Raw genomic sequence first — 25,005 nt, forward strand, 5'->3', positions numbered from 1 at the left:
CAACTACAGCTGGGACTGGCACTCTGCTCTGAGCACTTTTAGATTCCAGGCCTCCAGCTGGGATGGGGAATGGGGTAGCATTATGGGGTGCCCACAAGAAGTGGGGAAACAAAGATGCTTCACTACTGGATTTCACCCTAGTCAAATGCTGCCTTGTCAGGCTGTAGTTCCCTTCAGCTACAACCTATCTCTTCCCAGCTCAAATTTTCCCAATGGCATGAAAGTATAACTGTTTTTCTGGGAGGCCACTCCAACTCAGCTGGTAGGAGCAGAGAAAAGCAACTGCTGCAGGAGCAGCGGCGCCATGGTAGTGGAGAGGGGAGCTGATCCCAGGGGCCCCCAGAGGAGGCAAGGGTTCTCCTGCCAGGTTTCAAGTAGTAGCCCTGCCTCTGCTGAACCGTATGAGCTCAGGGAAGAAATTGCTGCGGGGGAGGCATCCATACACCTAGCCAGTGGGAGCAGAGGCAAGAACTGGGAGCAGGGACCTTTTGGCAGCTGAGTTTGTCTTTAGCACTGCTTTTTCTTTTCTTCTAGACATTCTTTTCTCATTTGTGTACTCCTTTTCCTCCCCTCACTTGCTTCACTTCAGCCTTGCTGCACCTGCCCTTCATGCCCCCTTCTGCTGTTTTTTTTTTCTTTTCTTTTTCTTTTTCTTTTTCTTTTTTTTTTGCCCTCTCCCCACCCCGCCCATTAATGTGCCTTCTCCCTTTGTCTCTCTGGTTCACAAACTCCCTCCCAGTAGCAGCCCTCCTTGGCACAAAATTAAACATGGCACGAAGATGGAGCTTGTTCACACTGCCTATAAATTATAGCCTCCTGCTTTGTTTTGTGTATCTGTATGTGTGTATCTTCCTGGTTGGGGGACCGTTTCATGCTGCGCTACCACAGTGCTAAAAATCATAGGTCTCCTTTTTCCCCCCTTCTGCTGATACGTAATAGAAGCCTGGTCTCCCTGTTGTCCTGTGCTGGTAGGAACATTTTGTCTCACTTCTTCCTTGAAAAGTATCTCCAAAGGATCCTGTGGCTCAACTGAAGGAGCCATTGAGTTCCAGAAAAGAGGCTCATACCTGCTGCTCTAAGAAACTTCCTTTCTGAGAAGAGGGATCATGTGCTGTTAGAATTGCAAGCTTCCCATGTTAATTGTTCTCTTGTTTGTCTATTTCCAGTTTTGGCATAAAGCATGTTTCCACTGCGAGACCTGCAAGATGACCCTAAACATGAACAACTACAAGGGCTATGAGAAGAAGCCTTATTGCAATGCGTAAGTCTCTGCTCCTCATTCTAATAACGCCTTAAAAAGTGCCATGCTGGAAGTGTAACTTCAGTGCTGTGCTGAATCTGCAGAACATCCTAGGATTTGGTTTCTGGCTACCTTGAACTTTGCTTAAGTACGTTCCAGCTGCCAGGAAGTTCAAGCTGATAGCAGGGGACATTCTCTGCAAAGGTCTCTTGACTCTGGAATTTGCTTTCCCCATTGTTCCCACAGAACCTGTGTGCACCAAAAGCAATTCTTGATGCCCCCACACTTATTTGAGAGGATGAGGGTTAGAGACAAGTCCCATTTCAAAGTTGTAAGATGACATTGTCAAAGCCACACCTCAAGACAAGTTAGATTATTTTCTGTACCATAGTGGGGCACTCCAGACAGGAAAGCAAACCTCCACTCTGACTTACTTGGCAGGTCAAGACTGCTGAACAGGTTAGCTCAAACTTGGGCAAAGGTGATGTATGGGAGAGGGTTCAAACACAAGGATGCATTGTGGTGATCTTTGTGGAGTTTGCTGAAAGAAGGCTCTGCAAAATGTCTTCAAAGAAGATGTCTGGAGCATTGAGACTACATTGAGCATAGGATTGGGGCAGGGGAAGGGAAATGACTCCTTTATATGCAAAGAATAAGGATGATCGGACTTGAGAAACCTGGTTTCAATTTCCTGCACTGCTATAGGCTTCCTGTGTGACCTTTGACAAGTCACTGAATTTGTTCATCTGTAAAATGAGGATAACACTTAACAAGGATGTAGCAGTAATAAATGCATCAGAGTGAGGTGCTCCGATACTGTGGGAACGGGGACTGGAAGTACCATGGAAAGGGCAGTGAGGCTATAAAGGAGTGAGAGCAGAGCACAGCTCTGACAGTGTGGCCTTTCACAGGAAAGATGCTTAAAATATGAGTTTCTGCCACCAGGGCTTTCTTCAAATGCAGAAGCTCCACCCCTCACAATGTGAGGCCATTCAGTTCAGAGTCCTTTCTGGATTGGCAACAAGCTGACTTTCAGATTCGTCATCATTGCCTACTAGCAGCCTTTCTGCTGTCAAAAGGGACTTTCCATTCCTCTTCCTGTAGTCATTCCACTTCATTCAATAGCGGGGGAGCATTGTCTTCCTCTTAGGAAGACTTGGGTTGAGGACACTGCACAATGGAACACTAGCCAGCATTAATGCTTTCCAGTCTTAATCTTCACTGTATCTGACAAGTGATTTGGATCCAAAAGCTTAACAAAGTGAACCCTTTTGTGAAACCCATTTAAAGTTCTATTGTAAACTGCTCTTCCTGTTCATAATCCTCAATCTACCTTTGTCTTGGATTTTTAAATCTCTGCAGGGGAGAGTGAAACTGACTAGACACACAACTGATCATTTTGGTTTCTCTGTGCAAGCTGAGATGTGCAAAAGATAAATGAATAGTGATGACAGACAGATTTATCTACTTCTAAGGTTATGGTGATAGCAATGTACGGCCTGATCCTGTATCACTGGGGCCAGTCCTGCTTCCACTGAATTCATAGGTAGGAATTTATGATTAACTTGACATGTCCCACTAATGACTATATAAAGCAGCTTGTACTAGTGACTTTTCATAAGTGCTTTTCATATACCATGTAATTCTTTCTAAGAGCTAGTAAGCTAATACTACTTAGAAGTCGTATAGCACATTCCATTTACAAAGTACTTTAATCCTGACAACATTTTTGTAAAATGGGTATTCCCCGATAGCTATAAGATGGGGTTAGGCTAGAACTGAGTCACAGGCCTTGCTACACCAGGTGCTCTGGCAACAACTTCCTGCCGCTCTCTAAGGTCGTGCTCCGACTACTGACAACCCTTTGGACTGTAACAATCTTTGCCAAAAGTGTGGGCAACAGCCAGAGGCTGGGTGACTTGCTCAAGGCCACTGGAGTGTTTGTTAGAAGTAGGAGTAGACCACGCTAGTTCCTGGCTCAGACATGTGGTTGGGCACAATCTTTATAGGCTCTGATTATCTGAGATGCAGTGCTACAGTGAGGTGAGGAAATGAGTCACTCATTGCTTACCGCGCGCTGTCTTTCTTTCTGTCTTTTTTTCTTTACTCCCTCCTCCCCCTCCCCTCCCCCCCAGCTAGACAGAGGTCACTGGTCATGTTCTGGGACCGCCTGCTTCTGGATCTAACGTTCAGGCAGAACAGGAAATTTCTGTAGCACTAATATGTTTAGTTATTGCAGGCTGAGAAAGGAATGTTACAGCATTGGATGTTGGCTGTGCAGTGCCATCAAACTTGGATCTTGTAGGCCTTCTTACCTTGAATTTCTGTAACTGATTAACATAGCCCACATCAGTGATCTGCCAAGGGTGAGTTAGAGAGCTTGATAGTGAAGTTGGAAGGCTCTAGGTTGTCACAGGCATACAGGACAGGGTGTGTCGTCAACAATAGACATGCCTGCTGCATCCCAGTCCTGATATTCATCCCAAACATCTGATCTCTGGCTAGAAAAGCTGGATGACCATCTAATGAGATCCTGGATGGTTGATTGCTCTAAAACAGGGGTTCTCAAACGTTTTTTTTTTTTTTTTTTTTTTTTTTTCTGGGACCCCCTTTGAAAATATTTCAGGCTGTGATGACCCCCCAAAAAAGTGACAACCCCTGCATGCCATGTCCCTCCCCTCCCCCATGCCATGCCACCCTTACTTCTGTGCTGCTGCAGGGACTGGTGCTGTCTTCAGAGCACCCGGCTAGCTGCCGCTGCTCTCTGGCCACCCATCTCCGCAGGGTTCTGACTGTCAGCAATGCACGGCATGTGCCGATGCTGACAGCTCATGACACCCCCCTCCCCACCCAAATAATAACCTTGTGACCCTTTGGGGAAGGGGGGGGAGAGTCCCAATCCCCAGTTTGTGAACCCCTGCTCTAAAGGGCTATGTTCTGATGAGCCAGTTCCAAACTGCAGAAAAAAGATTGAGCCTCATGTGCCTAAACTGTTGTAGAAATGGATGTTGACTTGGATTCAAGGGTTGCGTGCTCGCTATGTGTCTCCAATAAACAATGTTCCCCCTCTTGTCTTTGAAGTGTTGCACCCTATGAGAGACCAGTCAGAGAGGCTACAAGAGAACTGGGTAGGACCACTCCACCTTTACTTGGTTTTAGTGCAGCATTGTGAAGAGCTGCGGGCTTTCCAGCACCTAACAGCGCAAGATAGAGGATTCTCGAAGCCTTTTTTTTAGAAGAACCCAAAGCAATGAATAGTTCCTTCCTTTGGATTAAAGACAGAATAGTCCCCACTTCTAGGACTGAGCCCTCCCCTGATCCTTGAGGTCTGGAGGCCTACTGTGATATCATCTTGCCACTGATTCCTGAACTCCCAGAGCTATTGTAAGTAATGCTTTTAATGGCAGGAAAGGTCCTAGATTTGCTCAGATGAAGGTCTGCTTTCTGGGAGTCTCTGACAAGCCTGGATTTAGCCAATAGTCAAACCTCAAATAGGAAATGCTGTCATCGGGTGTTAACTTTGATTTTTGCAAGGCTAATATCTGTCTTAAACACATGGAAGCCATTCTGTCTCCTGACGTGATTCTCCCCTTTTCTTTTTTTTTTGGGAAGGGAGTGGAAGGTGAGACTGCTCCGAGCAGAAGGAAGGGCCTCGAGTCCCCTCCCCCTCGGTAAAAGGGAAGTGGGGATAATAGTGGGAAATTCCTGAGATTCCAAGGAGTGTGCACAACCCTCTACCATCTCAATTTCTCAACCCCTTCTGCTCAAGAGTTCCCTTTGATGCAGAGTTGCTATATTAACCCTTTGATGACCTGAGGAGATGGTCTCTGGAGAAGAGGCTGCAGGGTGGACAGCAAGCCGAGCCTCCATCAGGAATGGGTACAGAGACTTGAACAAAGCAATTAGCCTAAACCTTTTTGCTTCAAGCTCAAAGAATCTTTGTCTCTGTCCTTCATGGCTGGTTTCCATTTGGGAGCCCCACATCAGACTGCTATTCCATCCAGTGCTTGCTGTAAACACCTGAACTGCTGGTTGCTATAAATGCTGAGGTTTGCTCCAGGGCTGGTGTGGGTTGCTAGTGACTACATAGCATGGCCTGTGGGGACAGCACTTCGTCTGCAAGTTACCAAGACACTCACTATTTCTCTTCTCCTCTCCTTCCCCCCCCCCCCCCCCCCAGCTCTGGATCTGTGAGGCTGATGCCCCACTCCTGTCATGTCATCTGGCTTATCATTTATTGGGGTAAAGGGAATCTGCAACTGTCAGACCTGGATTCTGTTCCCCCACAAGTGTTTGTTTGTTTGGAATCCAGTCACTTAATCTCTGCCTCCAGTCATCTGTCCGTAAAATGGGGTTAATAGCTCTGTCATACCTCACCAGGGTGTTGAGCATCAGTGCACTAAGGACTGAGGTGGCTGGATACAATGGTAATGTGAAACGTAAGTGCCAGAGTTGACAGAAGCTGCCTATATAGAGGGCACCAATCACCATAGAATCTGGGCTCCAGCCATTTACATCTTAATTTTAAATCTAGTTCAGCTGTTCTTCACTGTTCCCTGCTTTCACTTTCTCCCTTTCATGTCCCTGTAGCTGGATCCATGTGGCTTTCTCAGCATGCTCTAGGGCAGAGGGAGTGGCCAGGGAAGGTGAGTTTTGGCATTGGGCGAGCCCAGTGCAGCCCAGATGGGGCCCACCCTTTCTAAACGGCCTCGCAAAGCTCGAGTTGCAAAGGGAACAGCTTATATCAGCCAAGGGGAAGAAAAGCAACGTTTTTACTGGCAAGGAAGAGACTGCTTTTTCCAAACATGCCTTAACATATAGGGTCTCCTCTGTCTCTGTGCTGGCCTCTTGCCAGCCTCTAAGCCTCATTCTTCAAGAGAGCAGTAGGAAGAAGGCTGGGCTTCCTCCTTGCTATCTGACTTTGCCCTGTAATAAATCTGTACACAGCCTTCCAAGAAAGCTTGACTGTTTAACTCTGCCCTCTGACTCTTCCCCTTCCCCCCCACACACTGATGGAGACTTGTGCTTCCACTTGCTTCCCCACCTCCCCCCAGCAAACTTGAGGGGTTTTAACCACCTTTGTAAATCTTTGCACTGACTTTTGGTACAAAGTACTAGATTAACTGACAAAAGCAGTTCACAGGATAGGCCTAACCTACCAACAATGTTACTGTACATGCAAATTGGGTGCCAAAAAGCTCTGTAGGTTTAAATACCATAAAACAAGGCTTCTTCTATTTTTGTTAGCTGAGGTTTGAAGTAAAAGGTACAGCAATGCTCTTCTGGATAGTAAGAGCTGTGGAGGAAAAGGCTTTTGTCAACAAGACTGACTTATGGCATATATTCAAAGCATGTACGGATAAGCAGAGCAAGATAAGATCCTCCAGGAAGATTGAAGCTGAGACTATGGGTGGTCATTTAAAACAAGTCGGAAGCCTTGCCCCTACTCTTGAAATAAATGGGGAGCCAGTGGAGTTGTTGGGCTGAGTGTAGTCCGCTACTTGCCCTGTCTAAGATGGGTAGCAGAACTCCTCTGCAGATACCTGCAGAGCTGGGACTTCAGCACTGAGCTGCTGTTCCTCGTGGTCCTAGCAACCAAAATCTGGCTTTGGAGGGTCTAATGGTGCTAGCTCCATATCCCCTCTTACCCCAGCACATCCCAAAGCTCTGGGCAGCAGGAGCCTGAGCAATTTCCGATATCTCATTCTTAATGTAACTATTCACAGTACATGGGCTTGGTGTCGCTGCAGCATCAGGCGCTGCTTAAATCTGCCATGGTGGGGTCTCTGCTGTGGCCGTTGAATTGACTGCAGTTCTCCACCTGGAGCCTCTTAAATTCCCTCTCCTCACAGCAGTAGAACTGTCGTCTCTGGTCAGACCGCCAAACAACTGCTACTGTAAAGGCTTGTTTGAGGCTTCAGATGAATATATTTGGCTCTGTGAGGTAACCTGAAGAGTCCGCATCCCCTCCCTGGCGTTAGTGTACCGTGCTGCCCAATGTGGCAAGGAAGAGGGTCAGTTAATGGGTGGACCCATTAAAAAATGACTTCCATCACAGAGTGCATGTGATCCTACACTGAAGCTGCTGTATAAATCCTTATTCGATTCCATTGTCTCCCTTTGCTGTCTGGGGGGGAATAAATCTTTCCCTGGACTATGCAGAAGAGCAGAATTCCTTCCTCCACCACAGTGGTTCTCAACCTATTTACAGTTGTGAGCTGCATATGTAGTTCTGGCTATGAGCTGTGTGCTCATTGGGCTGCAAGCAGGCCATGGATGGAGAACCAGGGCTCTAACAGCCCAACTCCAGCTAACACAGGACAGGATCTCTGAGGAAGGGAAGGATGTCAACTCTACAAAAGGTGTTTGGCTGGATTCTGATCTTGGATGAAGTTAGTGGTGCAAATGTGGGTTCACACTAGTGTAACAGGCTAAGCAATTTCACTTACATCAGACCTGGCCAGAGGCCCAACGCACACATGCATCCACCAGGGTATAATCTGACTGCCTGAGTGTGGCTAATCAGGGGGGTTGTCTCTGCTTTGTACACACCTCACAGAGCTAGCAACTTTTATTTCTTGAATGCTGTGGAATAGCTGTCAGGAAGTTAATGGCCTAGTTGCTCAGCAATTTCCCCCCTGGGGAAGAGGATGCAGCAGTTCTCTCTGCAGACCAGCCTTCTTAATAGGGCAGCATTCTTTGTTTGAACTTGGACAGGGAAGATGGCTCTGTCAGCTGACAGCGCTCCTGTTCACCTTCGCTGCAGTCCTCCTTTGAAGTGCTGAGTCCCCTCTTGGGCAGAGCTCTCAAAGGAAAACTCAATGCCTGACTGCTCTACTTACTCTGGTCCTGGTTCCCCCCCCCCCCACCACCACCCCCGCAAACAGTTTCTTACCCACAGGGGGCTCAGGGTGAGTGTACTTAGTGTGCTGTATTGGTGAGCTGAACCTGACTTCTGCTGCACTTGCCTGATCTGTGTTTCTTTGGGGCTCCAGCTCCTTGCAAAGAAGGGCCAGTATTAATGTGGCTGCCCTGTCTCTATGTAGTACCTCTCCTGGCTCTTCCAGGGCAGGGTGGGGATTGAAACCCTGACACTTCACTGCAGAGTGAAGCTGACTGTGCTATACAATACATAGAACCAGTTGTTCCTTGGGATTGCTAGGGATTCAAACCTAGGCAGTACTCCAAGGCCTGCAATAATACTGAATCAAGCACTTGACCAATGTACTTTTTCCTCAAATATTCTTTGAATCTAGGTAACAACTGCAAAGACTTGGCTGATGTGAGATTCACGCTAAAGAGAAAAAATCTCTGTAATTTGATAACTTTTTTCCATTCAGAGCAAACTGGCTGTTACCTCTCAGGCCAACTTCCCTCCTGGAAAAACTTAGTAAGTGGCAGGCAAAATCAGAACTGCTCAGAGTTTCAAAACAAGCCAGCGATCTTTGTTCTTGGCACTCCTAATCACACCATCTGGTAGCAGCATATTGCACTAAAGTGACCCTTCCAAGCTGGGGGTGGGGAGGCAGGGAGCAATCGTGCGGCTGGGATGGAGTCCAGGTGTTTATGTGATGCCTTTTTGCTGAGTTCCTGGATCAGAATAACTGGGTCTTTCTGTGCTTATGTATACAACTTGGCATAGCCACGTGGCTGAGAACAAACGCTGCTCTCTCTCCATGCAAATGAGCGCTGGCACTTCCACTTGCTGTTGTGGGGAAAGGAGCCCAACACACCTGGCTGTGAGTGGGGGATGCTGATGAGGTGGCAGAGTACCAGAAGGATACAAACAAGGATACTTCCCCTTTTTCCTCTTGCAGCAAAAAGTTCAGCCTGGGCACTTTCTGATGTATCTGCTTCTGGGGGGAGGGGAGAGGTGGCAGAAGCTCTTCTAAAGGAATGTGTGGGGGTTGAATTAGTGGTTGGGAGGACAACTGAACTCCTGGGGTTGGTTTTATAGAAAGAGGCTGGGAGTGAGTTGCTCTTGCCGAAGTCCATGGGTGCTCTCTGGGCAGCCATAGGGACTTCTTACAGACAAAGCCACGGACTCCAGCTGCCAGACCGTTCATTCTCTGCATAATGAGTGCCACCTGGAGGATGGGCTCTGCCTCTTGGTTGTCCTCCCCTAGCATCCATGCACTTACCCGCCCTGCATAATTGGGGGGTGGGGAGGACAGGGGGTGAGCATCATCTCTGTGGGAAGAGATTTGACAGCTTAAGTGGAGTTGGCATGGGATCCTGACTGACATAACAAGGGCCTCTGACAATCACCACTGCTATCTGAGCAGAAGACAGAACGTCCCTTTGCAGAGCTACTCACCTCTTTCATGAGGAGTCTAATCACCTGAGTCCCCCATGCAGCCTGAAACCATCTAAAAGACATGGTTGAAATGCAATAAAGCAGCACTAGGAAGCCCAGCATGGCTTGGTGGTTGCTAAGTATCCCAGTTGCGCTCTGGCTGTGGTGGGGCAAGCCTATTGGGCCAACAGGCTCAAACCTAGGGTGGCCTAGCCCAAGGGATTTTGGTCTTAATACATTGCAGCTGACCCCTCTGATGGAAAGTTGGTGTACCTGGGACCGGGAGCCATGTATGGTTGCTCTAGCAAAATGAGTGGAGAAGTTAGGCAGTCTTCCTCCTTGGGGAGTGGGCTCCCTGGCTGGTACCCTGAAGGTGTGGGGACCCATGTCTGTGGACCGTTGGCTCCACTATCCCAGTCCAGTAGGAGCATGGCGGCAGTTTGAGAAGGCAGGTTCATGAACAAGACTGAGACATAGCAAAGATGGTGGGGCAGGTTTCACTCTACCCTCCAGTCACAAACCCTCTCTTAACTGGGGTGGGTAAACTGGCTTGACTGAAGTAGCTTGTTTGTACAGTACTATGGGGTGCCCTGAGCAGGAGCCTCTATTTCTCTTGTCCTGTAAAGAGCTCACAGTCTAGACGGGGAGCTCATCAAGCACCTCTTGCTGAGGGCCCAAAGTTCTAGAACACTTAAACACGCCTTGTGAGGTGTCTCCCCCTTGCCCAAGAAAGTAGAGGGAAGGTGGAAAGTGAAGCACAGTGACCTACAGCCACACACAAGTCAGTGGTGGAGCTAAGAGTGCAGGAGAGCTGGCAGTTCCTTGCTGCAACCACTACACCTCACAGCTGATCCTTTTGCAATCTGCCCATCCCTTTCCCTCGGCCCTTGCTGTGGTGGCAGAGCATTAGAGAGTATTGACTGTCTAGATCTTGCTTAACCACCTGGTCTTCGCTTGATGACAAAACAACTCCTGGGAAAAATCCAACCATTTTGCATCTCCCATAAGTAACCTCAGAGGCTTGGTGGTGGTGGAGGGGCCGTCAATCCTGGCTCTGGTCCACCCCATTCACTCAGCTCAGGCTGTTGGCATCTCCATAAGTAGGGACAACTGGGCATGCACCGCTTGATCTAGCCAGCCAAATGATGAAAGGGGAAGGGGGTGAGAGGGCAATCATGAAGCCTGCTCTTGCAGGCAGTTTTCCTTAATTTGTTAAAGGCCTAGCTGGAGGTTGTGGAGGTGAGAGCTGACTATGCTCACTTGTATGACCTTTCCTTTCTCCAAAATGGAGTACGTCATCCTCTAAAAGGGGTTGGTCTGGAATAGCTAAGAGCTATCTGACCCACCCTCTCTCCTGCCTGACTGGGAGGGTTGCACTTTTCCTCCAGGAGACTAAGTGCGAAATAGCCCCTAAACCCATCAAGGTCACTGCAGGCTGGAATTCCCGTGGTGTGGTGCCAACACATTGCCTGCTCCCACCCCAATGGAAAGTCGCCTGATTTGGGCCCCCCCCGCCGCAGTGGCAGGAACCACAGTCTGAAGTGTGTAAGGAAGAATCCTGCTCCAGCCTTAATGTTGCTGGATCTGCCACTGAGGGATGGGGGAGTCATTCCCTCCCACAGAGGTACAGAGTGGTCTCTGCTGCAGCAGTTAGCTGAGAGCTTTCTGCTGCAGAATTCCTTCTCCCCATGCCATAATACTCTCCTGGCCCTGATTCCCAAGGGGGTCTGTGATGGTAGGTAAAAGGAGGGATTCTTAGTGAGACCCATTGAATGAAGCTGCATGCTCCCAACTTCTTAGCTGCCTGTCTCAGCTATTTGATTTGAATCCAGTTCCTTAGGTAGGCTGCAAATGGCGGCTGCTCAGCTGTACACATGGAGAGCTGGTACAGCCATCTCAACAGCCTTTCCCTGGAATACTTTTGAGGAACTGAGGTCTCTTCCCCCTCAGCAGCAGCTCCTGGTGCAGCTAGAAGTTTGCAGGCCCCTCTGCAGAGGGGAGGAAGTGTCTTTAAAAATAAACAGGTTTTAAAAAATGAAGTTTGTGTTCCCAAGAATCAGCAGCTCTCAAAAGCTAACTGAAAGGGAAGATATGTTTCTGTGGCTTTTTGGCAAAGCTGTTTATTACTTCTTTTGTTTAACTCTTACTGAAGCCTTAATATTTCTGTGTAAAGGTGAGTTGTGTCCCCTTGGAGAGAAGGCATGCTGCATTCCAGGCTGGGGCTTCAGATGTTCCTGAATAGTGAGGGAACTAAACCCCACACCCTCCTTGCTGTTCAGATCCAGAATAGAATCAGTGAGTGCTTTCATAGCTATGAACAGGTTTAGCTGACGTGATTTAAAAATTGTATAGATATCAGAGCCTTGTCTACACTAGCACTGATACTGATGCAGCTGAGCCAGTGGGTAGCCCACTAGGAGCCTTTTGCTGTATATGGCACTCTTGTGGGTGAGAGTGTGATTCTGTAGCAATCTTACTTCCTAGACAGAGATCTTGCTGACTAAGGCCTGGTCTGCACTGCCGGCGAAATTCAGCGACAGTCAACGGGACTTACACAAGCTATGCAGAGTAGCGTGCGTAACTCCCGTTGACTTCGTAACTTCCTTTTAGCACTCCGTCTCCACTGCGCCAACGGGAAATGTGTACCCATCGACGCAGCACTACACTTTTTGGGAAGGTGGTTTTATTAGATCGACTGCTGGATTGATTGAGCAAGTCTTCACTGCCGCTCAATCAAACCGGATAAATTGATTTGATGGCGGAGAATTTGCCACCATAAGTGTAGACATAGCCTAAGAAAGGAACTCTTCAGGGCAGGGAATTCCCCATATGTGCAGATGGCACCCAGTACACTAGATGTGCTGCTGCAATACAAATAGCCCATAGAGGGATTTGTGCTGTCTCTTGCTGAGTGCAGAAGCCAGAATTCTCCCTTGGGGTAGGCGGGCTTTTAAAGGCAACTGCATTGGCCTAATTTTTTTTTTTTTTTTTTTTGCTTGAGCAGGACAGGCAGCATCTGAAAACTGGTCAGGAGGGGGATTTTCTTTCCCAGCCAGAACTGTGTACTTCTCTCTCCTCCTAGATCTCTGAGCTGATTATGTCTGATTGCTTTTATGTTGGATGTGGCTTGCATGGGGTTTGAGGAGGCTTTTACTGTCTCTCCCATTGTATATAATCACCCTAGATCTAAGGGAGCTATGGATTAAAGGGACTGTTACTCTGTTGGTCCTGAACAAGGATACAAGGCTGGAGAGCATTGAGGCTTTACTTGGTCACGTGTCTCTCTGCCCCACATACTGAAATGCCATTCACTTAATCTGACAGCAGCCCCCTGTGGTGGGGATTGGGGGGGGGGGATCCCATTTGTCAATTCATTAAACTCTAATCTGGCCTCAGTAGCTGCTGCTGACATCCATCCTGAAGTGTGAAGCAAATCTACCAGCCGTCTGTTGGGGTGTCCCACAGAGCAGAGTAGCAGGCTCCTCTTATCCGTAGCACGAGATTGTTAAAATCTGTCTGCATCTGCATTGCTGCTAATGCAGCTGTTGGGAGAGAGGGGTGCACCGGCCTGGGAGGTCTTATCCTATTCTCACTGTCACTGCTTTATCTTTTTTGTTCGTGGACTCTGTTCCTAGTTACTCGTCCAGATGCTGTAGAAGAATTGGTGGCACCAAGCAGCATCCTTCCCCCTTCCTCCCCCCCCCCCCCCAATGTCTCCACTGACAAAATGGAGAGACAGTGACTTGCCCTGAGGTCACATGAAGTTGGCACTTCAGGGCAGAACCCAGGACTTCTGCCTCCATGTAAATATAGTTGCAAAGCTAATAACTTAAATGGGCGTATCAGCTGTCTCTTCCTTATTATTGAAAGGTTAGTATATTTTTTTTGTCAGAGTTTGCTATCACTTAGGAGCAGACTTTATGCAAACCTCACCTCTGAGGGTGCGTGGGACTAATTACTTCCTTTCAGTTAGTCACAATGACTAGATTTAACAGTTTCCCTGTATTCACCCTCTCTGCTGCCTGTGTTTAAAAGCCTTCTCTTCTTCAATGTAAAGGCAGGGTGGGCTTGAGACCCTGAGCCACAACATCCTCATTGCCATTTTTTTAGTGCACTAGTTTGAGCACAAGTCTGTTTTCTTGGGCTCACTCCCAGCTGCAGTGCAGACATCTGGAAGGAACCTAAAGGTTTCTGGTTCAGCTTTTCCTCTGCTTTCCTCCACTGCAATCTGAAGCATGGCTGCAACGTAGGTAGACATACCCCTGCTGGCATACATTACTATCCTTAGCTGCGCTAGTGTGGGTAGATCAACTCATTGTATTACCCTGTAGACATAACCTCAAAGTGAATCTCTTTACCTGAATTTCCAAGGCACCCTCACCTGGGTCTCTTTGCCCTGATTAGCAGAGCAATATTAGCCAGTGGTCTCTTGGGGGCTTGAGGAGGGGAATCCAGTCCAGTTTAGGTTTGAAGGATACAGTTGCCCCAAAGCCAGGTTTTAAACTATGGCACCAACAGAGGTTAACTTTCTAGCCATGGCGCTGCACTGATGCTTAGAATTGGGCCCTGAGAATAGTAGTCCAGTTAATACAATGCACATCTATTAATTTGGCAGTGTAGTCTCTTCCACAACTCCGGTTTGTTTTTTTTTTGGTGGGTGGGTGGGTGAGAACAACCTTGCTTCCTTTTCTTAAAAGATGTCTGCATGGAGTCACAAATGGCCAGAAGGAGAAGCAGTGGAACACGTGGTTCCATGGGCATCTGTTAGGTACGGATGATCCAGACTACTTCAGTGTTCAGGAGGGGTTGCTTGCTTTTCCTTTGGAAGGGAAAGGCAGGGTCTCTTCCCTCTGGAACATGAGTGATGGGGATCTTCTGTCAAGCCTGGGCCTCTGTAATGTGGAAGGCTGGAACAGGGACACTGACTGCTCCACTCCTTTCTTGGCTTCTGATTTCAGCCCTCAGAGCCAAGGAATACACCACGATTCTCTGCCATGAGCCCTCCCATGGCATGTGAGAAAGAACTGCCTTCCCTGTGAGACTCCCCCAGGTGTTAAGAGTGGGTGAGGGGGGAGAGCAGAGATGTTGTTCCCACACATGCTGCCTTGTGTGTTCTCTCGCTGAACCAAGGCAGCTCACCCAGTGCTCTCTCATTAAGGTTTAATTTATTGCTGCCTGTTACTGTGGCTGATTCTCATGCATATGAGATTATTCTTTCTGTCTTGGCTACAGGCTTCTGTCTTTATACTGGGAAGCACTGACTTTTCTGAGTGGGTGACTGGCTGTGGCCAATGCTCTAAATCAGTAACGCCCTGCCTTAGCCTTGCAAAAGATTTAAATGTCTGTTCTTAATCAGGCAGCCCTTCTGTCTCATGCTTATGATCGACAGTCATGAGTGCAGTGATGTAAAATCTAGGGAAAATAGTAAAGTGCTTGCTTATTTTATATAGTCATGCCTGATCCAGACTGACTGCTTCTCTAGTGGCATAGGCACTCACACAGCTTCCTATTCCTGTGTTCAGAGCAGTATCCACTCCTGTCAAATTGTGTGAAGCTTAACCAAGAAAAGAGGTAGTCAGTAGCGGCACTGCACAGTCCTGAATTCTAACCCTAGATCTAATGTAATCCTTGCCCTTGAGGCAAACTACTTCATCTCTCTGCCTTGATTTTTTCCCATGTACAAAATGGGGATATTTACCTGCTGCCTTAGGTTAACTAGCCATTGTTGGTAAAGCACTCTTGAGAATGCAAAATGTTGGGAGGCCTGTCTTTAAAATCCTGGCACATCGCAAGTGAGATCCGTACTGGGCTTGGTGCTGCTCCGGCAGAACCGCATGGGAGACTGAAGTTGCAAAAAGCAGAGTGTTCGATGTTAGGGCTACAGACCTGAATGGATGAAATGTACATAGTACCTGATTTCTTTATGCAGTTGGCCTCTTGCTTTCATGACCCCTCTTCTGTCAGATTCCTCTGCAAAATATACTGAGGTGGGTGGGAGTTGAATCTATATGCTGCTTTTAAATCTGACACTTAAACTGCATATGCAATACCTGACCTCTGATGCTCTATACCTGGAGCTTTAAGACTTGTTTTCAAGAATGCCTTGGATACAAGCAAAAAAAAATTGGCTTGCTGGGGGTGGAACCTGACTTGCCCTTGAATTGCATGTTTCCTGGTGGATAAAGGCCCCATGAGTCTCTTGACCAGACAGCACAAAACCCCTCCAAAACAAACCAGCTACTTGGGAGGGAATTTTAATTCCATCAGGTGCGAGTTTGGTTTTCTGCTTGGTTTTTCAGTGCTACGTCCACAGCTTCTTACACCAACACCCTGAAGCCACAGTTGGGAGTTCTGGCTCTCTTGCATTAGCATGCCCAGAGCATTGGATGTGGTTACCATAGTAACCTAATGATTAGGCTCTCAGTGCTAGCAGATAGCATGAAGCTCGTGGGGGGCCATGACTGAACCATAAATGCAGCCCCATATCTCACCAGCATATGTGGGATTTTTTTAAAAATTGTGTTTCCACTTCACATAATCCATCTGTCCTACTGCTGTACAGCAGCTTCCTTGGCTGGCCTGAATGTATAAGGGTTTCCTCTTTCTCTGGGGTGAACGTTTCTTTCCTCCCTCCCTCCACTTATCAGTGAGTTCTGGTATCTCAAGGGGGTGCTTCCCTCACTAAAAGTGAAGCATAGTTATAGTACGCTTCTTAGTAGAAGAGGGGCTACAGATCTCGCCATCTTACTTGGCAGATGTGTTCCCTGTGCATATACACTCATATCAATTGACACTTCAGCCCTACTTGGTGTCATGGGAGAAAAAGCTGGGGTCTGTTCTTGTTTGTGTATCAGTTCTAATTAGTGTCAGATCTGCTCCATTCGGGGCAGCCCATTGTCTTCAAGGTGGCTGGCTGTAAGTGAAGTCAGGATTGGCCTGAAGAATCTTTTGGCTCTCAATCCAACCCACAGAGAACCCAGCTTGGCTTTTGGATCCTAGGAGAAGGTCTGTTTTTGGTTCTTAAACTGCACTCATTACCGTTAAAAGGGAGTCTGCCTTGGAAAGCTTGTAGCTCAATCTCTTGGTATGGGGAGCAGCCTCTTCCTGGAGACCTGAGGGGGCTCTGTGTGTGGAAGTGTGGGGAAAGAGCAGGAGAGCAAGGCCCTATCTGTCCTTTCCTGCCCCGATATACTGAGGTAGTGCGTTATTGGATTAACACATTACCATTGGCTAGGCTGAACACCTGCAGTAAAAGCTTAACAGCAGTCTGCTTCTAACTGAAACACAGCCAGTCTGAGGGGTTAGGAGAAACTTAGAACTCTGCTCCTGGCATTGAGAGCCTTCCAGGGAAGGAATTTGGGGGAGGGGGGGAACGAGGCAATGACCCATTGTGTGGAGGGGGGCAGACGCCATCCCTTAAGTATTTCAGATGCAATGCATTGGAATTCCAGGCATCAGTGAGGGTTGCAATCCTTGCATCATCTCTGCACATTGTCTGGAATGGCGGAGACCACTGGTACCATGTCACAACTCTGGTACCATCTTCTGGAGCCTGTTACAGGCTGAATCCTGTAATTGGTGGAGGGGGGTATTTCTCCTGCATTTGTACAAGGACAGAGTTGGTCTTCTCTTAGCTGTTCCCACTGGAGGAGGCTATGTGCCCCTGTAAAACAGTGCTTTCAAATCAGGAAACAAAAAGTGTGGTAGGGAACCCCGTGGGATACAACAGTGCTCTGAACAGGGTCTCCCAGCAGAGTGGTTCAATGTGAAATCTAAACCACCTTTTTAATATGCATCTCCAAGCTCACCACTTCTGGACTGCCTATGGCTGATTAGCAGCCAGTTCTCATCTTCTCTTATCCCCCCTGCCGCCATATGCTCCTGCCCACTTTCATGTTTCTTGTATTGGGCCTTGAGCTACACCCTTTCTTGGGCCCTCTCCTTGCTAGGTTTGAAACCATGTTAACTGCATTTAAAGCCAGTTATTAGCACAGTCTTTTATCTTATTTTTCCCAGCATTGTCTAGCCAAACACTACCAGAGGGCAACATCTAACCCAGTTAGAACTTGGCTTCTCTCAGGGGAAACCTTCATCAACAAAGCCCAGGGAAATTGTTGCTAACAGGGTCTAAAGATAGGATCAGATCTGTGCCAGCAACACAGATCTTTCCTTTCTTAAAAATCCATTTGTCAGGATTTTTACAAGCTTTGTAATTCTGCCTTGGGCAAGTGTAGATGGCACAGTGGCTAAAATGTCAGTAATCTAGCCACATTGCTGTTCCCGCTGGTTAGAATTGATGGCCAGACTTTCAAAAGAGTTGGTCTCCCAACTTGGAGTGGCCAAAATGGCAGGTGTGCAGTGCCCAGCCGCTCCCACTGCTCTCAGTGGGAGTTGAGCTTTCTTGTCAGAAAGGGCCGCACCTTTCTACAGCTGTAACTGCCCTGCAGGCGATAGCTGTGTGCTGTTCAGAGGCTATTGTGTTCAGGCTGTATGTATAGCTGCCTCTGCAGGGCTTTGTAGACTGCATTGAGGTATGGGGGGCAGCGGGGGGCATCTGTACACACCATGTACATCCACTGTAATCAGATTAATCTGAATCAAAATGCAAATAACCCCTTGGTTTAAGCAATGAGTGATCTATTGATGTTGTAAAACTGGTTCCCATCCACTTTTAAATCTCTCATTTAGCCAGACTTCTGGTTGCGGCTATGTAGGGATGAGCAGCTTTATCCTGTCTGGATGTGTCTGTGTCTCTCTGCTCCACACACCCTGGTGGCACAGAGACTAGAACTAGCAGGGATCTGGGGGGGGCCAGTCTCCTGAAGCGTGCACGTGGCTGGAGGTGGGGAGAATATTTTCCCCTCTGCAGGGATTTAAAGGCTATTCATTTCTGTACGCCCCCCTCAAGCCAGAGTGTCACTGTCTCTGCTGACAGGACACAGCCTGTTTGTAACATCACCTGCTGCTAGAAATTTGTGCAGGCAAGAGGGTGGGGGGCTGGTGAATGGACTGTCTGCTGCTACCCTTCTCAGAGAGCGGATTGGGGGGAAGGGGATTGTGTGCCTTGGATCACGCTGCAGGATTGGGGGAGGGGAGACGATCGCATGCCGTTGCTTGTTGCCTTTTTACCCTTTCTAGAGCCGTGTTTTTTTTCTCTGAGCACTAAGGCAGGGTTCTATTTTTAACCTTGAATTTCCTGCACTGCTGCTGTGCTCACAGGTATTTGCTGTTGCAGGAAGAAGAACAGTGGCCTGCGGCTGGGTGTCTTTTTTGTAAGTCTGTTTGCTGTCCTGCACCAGGACAGAGCTGTGCAAAAGCAGTAGCTGGCAGCTAGGACTCTGCTCCCCCATCTTGTGTATCTCACATTTAAGGCTAAGGTGTTGCTGATGGGTCCCAGTTTGGTCAAACTGGGGGCAGAGGTGTTAACATGCCCTACACAGGGTGCTGCTTTGTGCTTTACCAGTTCCCTGCCTGCCTCTTCAGGCCCCCAGTTTACAGATCATGCCAGTCTACACAACAGCTCAAACTATATCCCTGCCCCCCGCACGGCCCACATCCAAAGCTCTAGTGTAGGTGGGACCCTTGGTGTCTTGGTAGAGGGCTATTTAGACCATGGACTCTCCAGGGTCTCAACTTAGTTGACCCAAATGTGGCCCTCATCTGCTTCATGTGGTCAGGGGTCAGACTCACTGTAACCCCAGACTTGGCTGGTTGGCGTGTAGGGCACTTTGGTTGGAGGCTACAGAGAGAGGCCGGTGTTGAGTCTGTGCTAGAATTCCCCCACAGGATTGGGATTGTTAGATTGTAATGAAAAGGCTTAACATTCCAAAAGGACTTCTAGAGAAGGACCTCCCTGCCCTTCCTCCTTGGATCTTTCTTTGGCAACTGTGGTCTGTCCTATGAACAGAGCTGGAATGGGCTGTTGGCACAATGACCTCTTTCTAGAGCTAATACAGCGTGGAGGAGTGGGGTGTCTAACATAATAAACACAGACCGCTGATAAGCATCTAAATACCATGGCTCTTCATGAGAATTAAGCAATTTCTTCCTTCACGTTATGTGAAAGCGACAGCACTTGAGATAACTGAGAAACACAGCCCTGCTGTCCCCCCCAAAACACCCTTTGATTCCAAGTCCTGAAATGGAAGGGCTGCTTCGTTGGAAGGTCTCAAAGAACTTTGACTGCCGGAGTTAAGCTTGGACCCTGTGGCTCCCTTGCCCTTGCTGTAGTGGGAAGCGGCTCTCCCAAGGTCCTGTTACCTATTCCTGGCTCTACCATCAAACCCAGGAGTCCTGCTTCAACCTCAGAGCACTACAGCATCTCTTCAGCATTTCAATCCATATTTCCCTATCGTTTCTCTTCTGGTGTCTGAAAGGGTCAAAGGTTTTTCCAGGACAAACTGAGGCAACTTTCTCTCTTCACTGTCTCCAGCACAACACCTAAGTGTTGCAGTGAGACCTTAGATAGTGGATCCCTTCCGCAGCTCGGGGGGTGGGAGATCATTGCTGCCCTCCTGCTGGCTCCAGCAGGGTACCTAGCACCTAAGGACACAGACAGAGCGCTTTGCCGTGCTCCCTGCAACAGCCTGGGGGAAGGGAGTGCTGATCTCCTGTCCCCTTGGCTGTAGCAAGAAACCTGCACCGGTCTTGTATCCCCTGCAGCAACATGCTCTGCCTGGGTCCTTAGGCAGCAGCTCCCTTCTGCAACCAGTGGGAGGGGAGCCGTGGGTCACTTTTTGGCCAGTGGACCATGGGTTGGGAGCCACTGTTCTAGCTTCTGCCATCCCACAGAGCAGTTAAGCCAGCTCTAGTTAAGGCCTGAGTTTCCTCTGCACACATTCCCCTGGGAGTTTTGTGCATAAATAGTTAAGACGCTCTGTGACCACCAACTTCAAGGCAGTTTGAAGAGGCACCAATCTTGGCGCTCTCCTCTCCAGGTCCTGTCTTCCCCAAACTTTAAATGTGGAGGCAGGGAAATGGGCCAGACTGGCTTTGGTGGCAGTTGTACTTTGTAATGCAGAAGAGTGCATTGCCCAGTAGTGGAATAACAGTGGTGGCCGCACAGGTATCAGAGGGTTAATACTTACTTACCTCTGGCCAATTGGAATTGGCAATCGGCCATACCAAGAAAGAATCTGCATCTATGATGCACACAACAAACACTGTGGTATAAATCCTGCCTGTAACACTTATCAGCCGAGAAAACCAAGATAACAAGAAACCTGCCCTGCAGTTGGGCCTGTCTGGCTTGTTAGACAGTGGGGAAGAGGGTGAACAAATTCCTTAGCCACACTAAAAATACCAGAAAATGAGGCTTTGAGCACAAGCAGATGCTGGACTAGCTTTCCTGCCCCTGCTCTCCTAATTGCACCTCCATCTTACCTGCTATTCGAGTCCTGCTCTGAATGTCAGCTGTACACTGTATCTGTGGTGGCATATTGGCTCTTGCTTCATTTGTGGCTCAATGTACCTTGAATCACCTTGAGTGTTGTGCAAACTCTCTCCTTGATGGAGAGTGTGGTCTCATTTCCCAGCACCCTGTTGTTTTCCAGCTGCAGGATTCAACATTTGCCTGCAGTTCCCCAGTTCCTCTAACTCAGGGGTTCTCAAACTGATGGTCAAGACCCCTCAAGGAGTTGTGAGTTGTTATGGGAGGGTGGGTTGTGAGCTGTCAGCCCCCGTGCATGCTGGGGCTGCAGCTTCCCATGCATGACTGACTGCCAGAGCCCTTCAGAGCTGGGTGGCCAGAGAACAGTGGCTGCTGGCCTAGTGCCCAGTTCTGAAGGCAGCACTGCCCCCAGCAGCAGCGCAGAAGTAAGGGTGGCATGGCTTGGCATGGAGAGGGGGTCATCACTTTGTTGGGGAGGGTCATCACAGCCTGTGAAGTATTGTCAGAGGGTTTCAGAGCAGGGGGTCTCAAACTTTTTTTTGCTAACTGCTAATATGTGTTGTCTGCAGAAATGACTGCATGTAATCTTCTGATGCTACTACGTGGCACTTGAAGATGATAGCATTTGGGTGCGCTGCCAGACTTGGATGGCGTCCTGTTGCTGTACAGAACCCCCCATATTAGCGAGTTCTTGGGACTTGTCAAAACTAAGTTGTAATGCTAATTCTGCACAGAATAGCTAAAGCTGCACAATCCCCAGTGTGGATGCAGCTAAACAGTATAGCTTTATTGCTATACAGATAAGCAGTCCTGGCAGGAGACTCCTATGTAGGAGTAGAACTGCATCAACACTAGCTGGTTGTGTTGTTCTAGCTACTTGAGTTTAAATAATTTTTTTAAAAACTGGGTAGATCAGGCCTTACTACAAGTAACGTGGAGAACACCATACCCAGGGGTGCTTAATGTACAATTGAAAGGCTTCAGGAAGCTGTGTTAGGCTCTCTCCAGAGATCTAGGCTTTTCTCCTGCCTCTTTGAAGAGGGCAGAGGAGCTAAAGCATATCCTCTTAAAGAGTTAAAACCTTGTTCCTTGTAAACTAACTCCATGCTGGCAAAAGGCACCATGTTAGCTGTCCTGAAGCCCTGCAGCCACACTGCTGCTACTGGGGCCTCTAACAATACATGGCAGCTCCCTTCTTATCAGGGGAACTATTTGTAGAACTAAAGGCATTCAGTCTCTAGGGGCTGTTCAGTCCTGGGTGAGCTCAAGACTGAAGGAAAGGAAAGGACTGGGTTAGAAGCGGAGCTGATATGGACCTGCTTCTAGGAACACCAGAGTGGCCACTTGTTTAAGCTGAAGTTGCTGTGTCCAACAGGCTTTGGGTTGGTAGTGGCTAACCGGGTCTCGTTTCTCCTCTCAGACACTACCCGAAGCAGTCCTTCACCATGGTGGCAGACACTCCGGAGAACCTGCGCCTAAAGCAGCAGAGTGAGCTTCAGAGCCAGGTAAGAATGCTGCCAAGTGCTTCCCTGCCTCTTTGCTGGGCTACTGGTGCTTGCCTCACTGTGCCAGTTCCAGTGTGCTCTGACCCTCGAGCCCTAGCTTGTTCTGAAGCGAGAGAGCCAAGCTCTGGGATGGGCCACTTCTGAAATTGCATGGACCTGATCAAGTCTGACAATTCCTCTGGTCCATCTAGGCCAGTACCCGGGCTCTAATGGTCCTAGCATCTCTTTGAGCTGAGAAGAAGCCAGGATGTCCTGCTGTCTAGTTTTTCTTACATCATGTCCCAACTGCCCCTCCTGGTTAGACCAACAGGTCCGATGATGTGAAGCTGCGAATTGTTTCCCCTAGACAGGCAACTTGCTTCATGTAACTCCCGAGGCTTCTTTTTGCACAAATCCTGCAGGGCTGAAAACACTTCCAAACTGAAAGGGGAGGAACAGATGGTAACTGGTTTGGGGGCAAATCTCTGAGCTGGCTTGGGGCACGTCTGGACAACCCCTTCCCATTCTGTGGCCCAGAGATGGAACACTGGGTCACCAAAAGCCCCTAGCTGCAAGGCAGAGCTCTGAACTGGATTATCGATGCTGGAAAAGGAAGTGGCTTTGGCTTTAGATCCATTAAGGGTTTGAGGTGGGCCAAGAAGGGGTCTCTTCTTCCTCCTTCCTGCCCTGGGGTGTTGAAACATGCAGCAGTTGAAGCTCAGAAGCTCACGATGTGCAGGGTTCCCTTGAAAAAGGGCATAGCTTATTTGGAAATGGCAGCTTGGCTGGCTGACCTTCTGCAGTGTGAATTCTCAGGAACTCTCAGCACTGCTGAAGCTGAGGGTAGGAAGTGGGGCTGTACCGGGGGAGTCCAAGCCAAAGAAGATGACCTAAAGGTCTGGATCTCTGGGCAGCTGCCAAGTTAGAGAACTCTGACTATCCTGAGCTGCTGTGTCTCCTGCTTTGAGGCAGCAACACAGGAGATTAGTGCCTAGAATATTCTGCATGGCAGGAAAAATGCATCTAGAAGCAATTTTGGCTTGTCATGGGAGCACAGGACGTGGCAATTGTGCTGAGAATCTGCTTACTCTCTTTTATTTTCCCCCTCTCTCCTTTGGTGAAAAGAGGTAAAAGACTGCTTTCGAGGGACTCGCCAGGGCATGCTGGGCTGGCTCTGCACAATCTTAAGAGGCACCATTGGGTTTGGAAAGATCTGGGCAGAGGGTGCACCAACCGAGGCTTGCCTTAGTGCTGTTTTCAGGGTGAGCAAGCATCATTCAGGATCAGTGGGTTCCCCTCCCTGCTGTGCTGTGAAGAGCACAGTGACCTTCCTTTCCTCTCTCCCGTTAACTGACAAGTACCAGGAGCTAAAAGGCAGCTTTGCTGGGAATGGAGGGAAGCTAGGACTCCCTCCTGCTTCACAGGGCAGATGCTGGCTGCTGGGGTATCTTTTATGGGAGGGCCCCTTCAGCTAGAATTTTGAAACATCTGCTTTTGTAAGGTCCCTTCCTCGCAGCAAGTTTCTCAACAACTCTGACTTGCACAAATGCAGCTTTGCCTGAGTAATTAGGGCTCGCTTTGGGTATCCTAAAGCAATTACGGGGGGCACCCTGGAGAAGCAGCACTCATAGGCTGGATAGCTCTGCATGGAGAGCCCAAGAGTTCATTGTTCATGTTTCTTCAGTGCTGCTTTCCCTGTTAAAGAACCTTTGGGGAGAGAGTGTGCTGGGGCTGTATCCCCAACATATCCCTGTTGTGCACAAAGATGCTCCAGCACCTCTGCAGCTGTTACCCCTGCAGTTTCCCACTGGATTGGTTACTGTTAGAGGCGTTCTTGGATTATAAGGCCAGAAGGGACCAGTGGATCATCTAGCCTGACCTCCTGCAGCGCACAGGACATAGGAGTCTCTGAATTCCAGTTTTGAACTGGAGCAAATGTGAGTCTGCTGGTCAGGTGTGGGGGAGCCTTGGAACTAAAATGTAGCGTCTCCTTTGTTCTTGGCCCAGTTCTCACTCCCCCACCCCCCAAAAAAAAGAAGCTCCCAGAAGCCTCACTGGATGGAGGTTCATTTCTTTAGCCCCTCCCCCTCCAACTACTTGTCCTCAGGCAGGAAACAGTTTTCTTTAGAGAAAACAGACCAGTCATGACTGTGGGGGAGGATGTCCCGCTCTGTTGCAGGAGCAGAGCTCACCACATGACAGGCAAGACTCTGCAATCGCAGGCAGACTGGACTAACCAGTCATGATTTGTTCCAGACAGGCAGCAGTCGCAGATGCAGCTGTTGGTGGTGATGGGCAGAAGTTCTTGTTGCCGGTACTCTGAATACAGGGGATCTTTTTAATCTAAGCCACTGGAGGGGAAGGCTTGGTGGCTGTAGGTTTGAAACACATACACTCTCTCTGGGACCATAAATTCAAACCCATTTGTTCGAGAGGGGCTGAGACTCTACTGTCAAATCTCATGCTGTTTACTGGGTGGTGTCGGACCTTAACATGGATCCTTTTCTTGTGTGTATATATAGGAAGGATCCCGTAACTCTCCCTATAGGAACAGGAGTTTGCTCCAGCATCCTTGGCCAAAAATCCTTTCCCATGA

General features: G+C 48.6%; 1 protein-coding gene across 1 annotated transcript in view; it reads left to right on the forward strand.

The window, feature by feature from the left end:
• LASP1 (LIM and SH3 protein 1) overlaps positions 1 to 25,005 on the forward strand; it is a 56,518-nt gene that overhangs the window by 8,001 nt on the left and 23,512 nt on the right. Inside the window, exons 2-3 of the mRNA XM_067541197.1 lie at positions 1,167 to 1,261; positions 22,346 to 22,430. Coding sequence (XP_067397298.1) covers positions 1,167 to 1,261; positions 22,346 to 22,430 — 180 coding nt within the window. The remainder of the gene's footprint in view (positions 1 to 1,166; positions 1,262 to 22,345; positions 22,431 to 25,005) is intronic.

Source organism: Emydura macquarii, unplaced genomic scaffold (genome assembly GCF_026122565.2).
Source record: "Emydura macquarii macquarii isolate MOO-44397 ecotype Brisbane River unplaced genomic scaffold, CSIRO-AGI_Emac_v2 contig_629, whole genome shotgun sequence".
NCBI lineage: Eukaryota > Metazoa > Chordata > Testudines > Chelidae > Emydura > Emydura macquarii.